Below are 4,570 nucleotides of genomic sequence, written 5' to 3'. Positions count from 1 at the left end.
CTTCAAGGAATTCATGGAAAAGACTGTGACAAGTACAGGTTCCTGGTAACTGACTATACTGCTGAACTGAATGAATAAGCATTTTCAGAACTCTAATGGAAAACTGATGAATTCATAAAAAGTGCTAACAAAAGATGAAGATGAAAAAAAATTAATTACATGGGACTGACTGAACTGCTGAGGATGATTATAATTTTTGTGACTTTCTGTTTGAATAAAAAAAAATCCCACAAGGACTCAGAGGCAAAAAATATACAAATCAATTTTCACTGCAAAGTAAAGGAGCTGTTACAGTGCAGGATTACTGGACTGAATGTCAATATTATGACATAGTATGAGTGTGTTTCGTATTTGGTAATTGCAATCATTGTTGCTTTTGTTGTGGTCATCCATTTACAATGCTTGGTGTCAGTTTATTTATCTCTTGTAAAAATAAAATACAGTGTGTGTGTGTGTGTGTGTGTGTGAGAAAAAAGAAAGACAACACCTGTTTCTTAAGGTCACCACCTGGCATTATACCTTTGTATAAAAATTTGACTACATTTAAACTCCTTTTCATAAAATTAACCACACTGATGACAAAACAAACAAAAATTTACTTTTTAAAAGAGTAATGGTAAAAGCTTCAAGAGACATTTAGTAGACTCTAACAGAAGCTAATGGCTATTTGTAGGAGGTAAAAGAGGGGCAGTCCTTTAAGATTATCAAGTTTTTGCCTTAAGCAGCAAGAATCATGGCTCCATTAAACAAAACAGGGGATGCAGAAGATATAACAAGCATTGGGTATTAGAACATTGAATTAAAGTGCCCACAAACCAGTGCTAACCAGGCATTAACCAAGAAGCAATCATACAGAGTGGTTTTAGAAAGCTATCTGGGTCTGGGATAGAGTTAAAGAGTCATCAACACAAAAGTTATTACTGAAGTTATGTGGGAATAACTGAAAGACAGTGTGGACACAGGGGAAAAGAACGATGCCATGGAAGAAGAGAAGTCTGTATACTGGACAAGAACAAGAGGAAGTGGGAGAAGGTGCAGAAGGAAATGGTGTTTTTGAAGGCCAAGATATAAAGGAAGTGCCAAACTTCACATGTATTATCATTATGTCAACTCATCTGACTGAATATCATCCAGCCCAGGGAAGGAGGTTTGCAAGTGTTTAAGCCCCTATTTAAAAATAGAACTTTGCTGCTGCAAGTTCTTTTTCACTGTAAACTTGATAGAGATAAAATATGACTGTGCCTGTGATGCTAATTTAGTATTTGTTTTATAATTTCTATAGCCTTTTGTGTTACTTTAAGTGATTCTTAAAAAAGACTTTTTGAACACTGTAGACTATATAAACTATAATGCCTGCTTTAAAATATAATATAATCTCCATTTATATCCAATTAACCATCTCAGTCTTCCTTAATAACATTCTTGCCTTAAACAGTGTCATCTTGAACTAATATGATTCAGGTCTGGTAAGACTATAGATGTTCCTCCTGCAACTCTGAATGGAGAAACAGAAGTCTACAAAATCCTACTTGGGTTTCATCTAGTCTACTGCCATACAAGGGCAAGTTCATATATTGCTGTTTTATTTTTTCATGATTAAAACTAAGTTTATCAGATATTTTTTCTACTGAAATTTTCCTTTATTTTGACTTTAATAGGTATTTAAAACCCCTTTTTCCCCAGTCAATCTGTGACTGGTGGGGCATGGCAAGAAAAAAGGATGCGCTGGCAAACAGCCTCCTGTCTTTCACTCATAAAACATATTTATGATGAAAAGAAGGTGATAAAACAGGAAAGTATTAGCTCTTCTCACTGATGTTATTCCATCCACACATCTGCAAAGCCTCAGCTCTCAACTATTCACCCTTGGGAAGAAATCGGCAAGGCAAATTTCTCATTTTCCTAATTTCAAGGTGACTGAAGCCCTAGAGTCTCCTATAACTGTTGTTCATGGACATTTAGGATTTACACTCCTCGGGAAATAGACAATTCATACATTTTAACACTCAAATCAACCTTGAGTGCCCTTCTATCCTTCTTCAAGTAATAAAGACACAATGATCAATTTTGCACATTTTCTCACTGGCATCTTACATGGGCTGTGAAAGTTTAATAGGGTTCTATTTCTGAAAATTATGCCATGTTGCTTTAGCTATTCTGATACCCAAAGAATTGGAAAGGTGAATCATTCATTCTGTTGCTTAGGGAGATATTTCCAGAGAAAAGGATTCTGAACTCCCTTCCAAATCTAAAACTTTCTTTCAAAATCTCCTTTGCTGAACACATCATTGCTTACCAGGTATCCCTAAATAACGCCTTCTCTTCTTAGAGGATAATTTCAAACTAGTACATCTGTTAAGTGAGCATCCTTTGTATGACATTTTTCTGTCAGCAGGTTTATCTCTTTGATCGCATGATATTGTGTTCATTTTGGTCACAGTGTTGATTTTCCCACCTGTGAAACTATTCCTACTGCTTGATCAATGGATAGACTTTTGTGTCCACCCACTTTCTTCAGCCAAGAAGAAATAAATATGTGGACTTCCCTGATGGCGCAGTGGTTAAGAATCCACCTGCCGGACTGCCGCCGTGTGCGGCACGCTGTCCGCTGCACGCACACAATGGGGTGTCGCTTCAGGACCTTGCTTCAGACGTCTGGGACAACGTATATCTTTAGCAAAGGTGGTGGACAAATCACGTATAAGTGGCCTCCTAATGACCGGCCAAGTACACGAGCAGACACTGGCCATAGGGTTTAGCACTGTTCAGAAAGAAGCTGTATTGGTGCGAGTGGACAGTTCTTCTGGCCTGGGAGACTACCTAGAGCTGCATATACATCAAGGAAAAATCGGAGTTAAATTTAACGTTGGGACAGATGACATCGCCATCGAAGAGTCCAATGCAATCATTAACGATGGGAAATACCATGTAGTCCGTTTCACGAGGAGTGGTGGCAATGCCACGTTACAGGTGGACAGCTGGCCAGTGATTGAGCGCTACCCTGCAGGAAACAATGATAACGAGCGCCTGGCGATTGCTAGACAGCGAATTCCATATCGACTTGGTTGAGTAGTTGATGAATGGCTACTCGACAAAGGGCGTCAGCTCACAATCTTCAATAGCCAAGCAACCATAATAATTGGCGGGAAAGAGCAGGGCCAGCCCTTCCAGGGTCAGCTCTCTGGGCTTTACTACAATGGCTTGAAAGTTCTGAATATGGCAGCCGAAAATGATGCCAACATCGCCATAGTGGGAAATGTGAGACTGGTTGGTGAAGTGCCTTCCTCTATGACAACTGAGTCGACAGCCACTGCCATGCAGTCAGAGATGTCCACGTCAATTATGGAGACCACCACGACCCTGGCTACTAGCACAGCCAGAAGAGGAAAGCCCCCTACAAAAGAACCCATTAGCCAGACCACAGATGACATCCTTGTGGCCTCAGCGGAGTGTCCCAGCGATGACGAGGACATTGACCCCTGTGAGCCGAGCTCAGGTGGGTTAGCCAACCCAACCCGGGCAGGCGGGAGAGAGCCATACCCAGGCTCAGCAGAAGTGATTCGGGAGTCCAGCAGCACCACGGGCATGGTTGTGGGGATCGTAGCCGCTGCTGCCCTGTGCATCCTCATCCTCCTCTACGCCATGTACAAATACAGAAACCGGGATGAAGGCTCATACCACGTGGATGAGAGTCGAAACTACATCAGTAACTCAGCACAGTCCAATGGGGCTGTAGTAAAGGAGAAACAACCCAGCAGTGCGAAAAGCGCCAACAAAAACAAGAAAAACAAGGATAAAGAGTATTACGTCTGATCCCAAGATCTGAAAAGGACCCTTGTATAGAAATAGTCTTCATTTTATCTGAGACATAATATAAACTTATTTACTTTCCTTTTTATGAAGCACATAAAAAAGAAGACAGGGAATGCAATCAGGAAGGAAAGACTGTTTTTAAAAAATAAAAACAAGTATCTCATGCTCTTGTTTCTCCAAAAAAGAAAAAAAAAAAAGCAGAGGTCAATAAATTCCCTAACATCCACACTGTTTTAATTTACTCTGCCTGTCTTTATGTTGCTGGAACATTTCTAAAAGACACTGGTGATCGCACGCATTCATAAAGCAAAGGAGTATTACAACATCGGGAGGCACAACACAAAAACAACACAAAACACAACACAGAAAAAGAAGCTACCTGTGATCCCGGATTTAGCCAAAGTGCTAGCACTTTCCCGAGAAGTCAATTAGTCTGATTGCCAGAGAAGACTGTCATTTTGAGTGACTCGACCTGCAAACCTTTTCAGAGTTAGTCACCTGGCACAACTGGAGCAGTGGCTGGAACTTGCACTTGAAACAAAGTGCTGGCTTTTTTGAAGACTTGTGTAGGAACACATTCAAAAAGCCCCCTTCTGGTTGTGAGGGCAAAAAAACAAAGTATGGAGGCCTTATTTTCAACAATGTGAAAGATAAGGCACATTTTCACACTAAAATTTCAAAACAGAAAGAAAAAAACAAGAGGGTATAGATGCAATCATTGGGAAATTTTCATGCACGCTTAATATGTTATTACATG

The 4,570-nt window shown here is 40.3% G+C and overlaps 1 protein-coding gene across 1 annotated transcript; it reads left to right on the top strand.

Annotated features, from left to right (window-relative positions):
* Positions 1 to 2,621: 2,621 nt before the first annotated feature.
* On the top strand, positions 2,622 to 3,813 carry LOC309968648 (neurexin-1-beta-like; the record flags this gene model as incomplete). The annotated part of the gene is given in 3 exon segments (XM_082849952.1): positions 2,622 to 2,740; positions 2,742 to 3,066; positions 3,070 to 3,813. Coding segments are annotated over 3 exon segments (1,188 nt in total).
* Positions 3,814 to 4,570: the final 757 nt, after the last annotated feature.

This window comes from Leucopleurus acutus, assembly GCF_964270905.1.
Source record: "Leucopleurus acutus genome assembly, chromosome: 1".
Classification (NCBI taxonomy): Eukaryota; Metazoa; Chordata; class Mammalia; order Artiodactyla; family Delphinidae; genus Leucopleurus; species Leucopleurus acutus.
The sequence above is the reverse complement of the archived record's forward strand: the minus strand, read 5'-3'. Positions and strand labels throughout refer to the sequence as shown.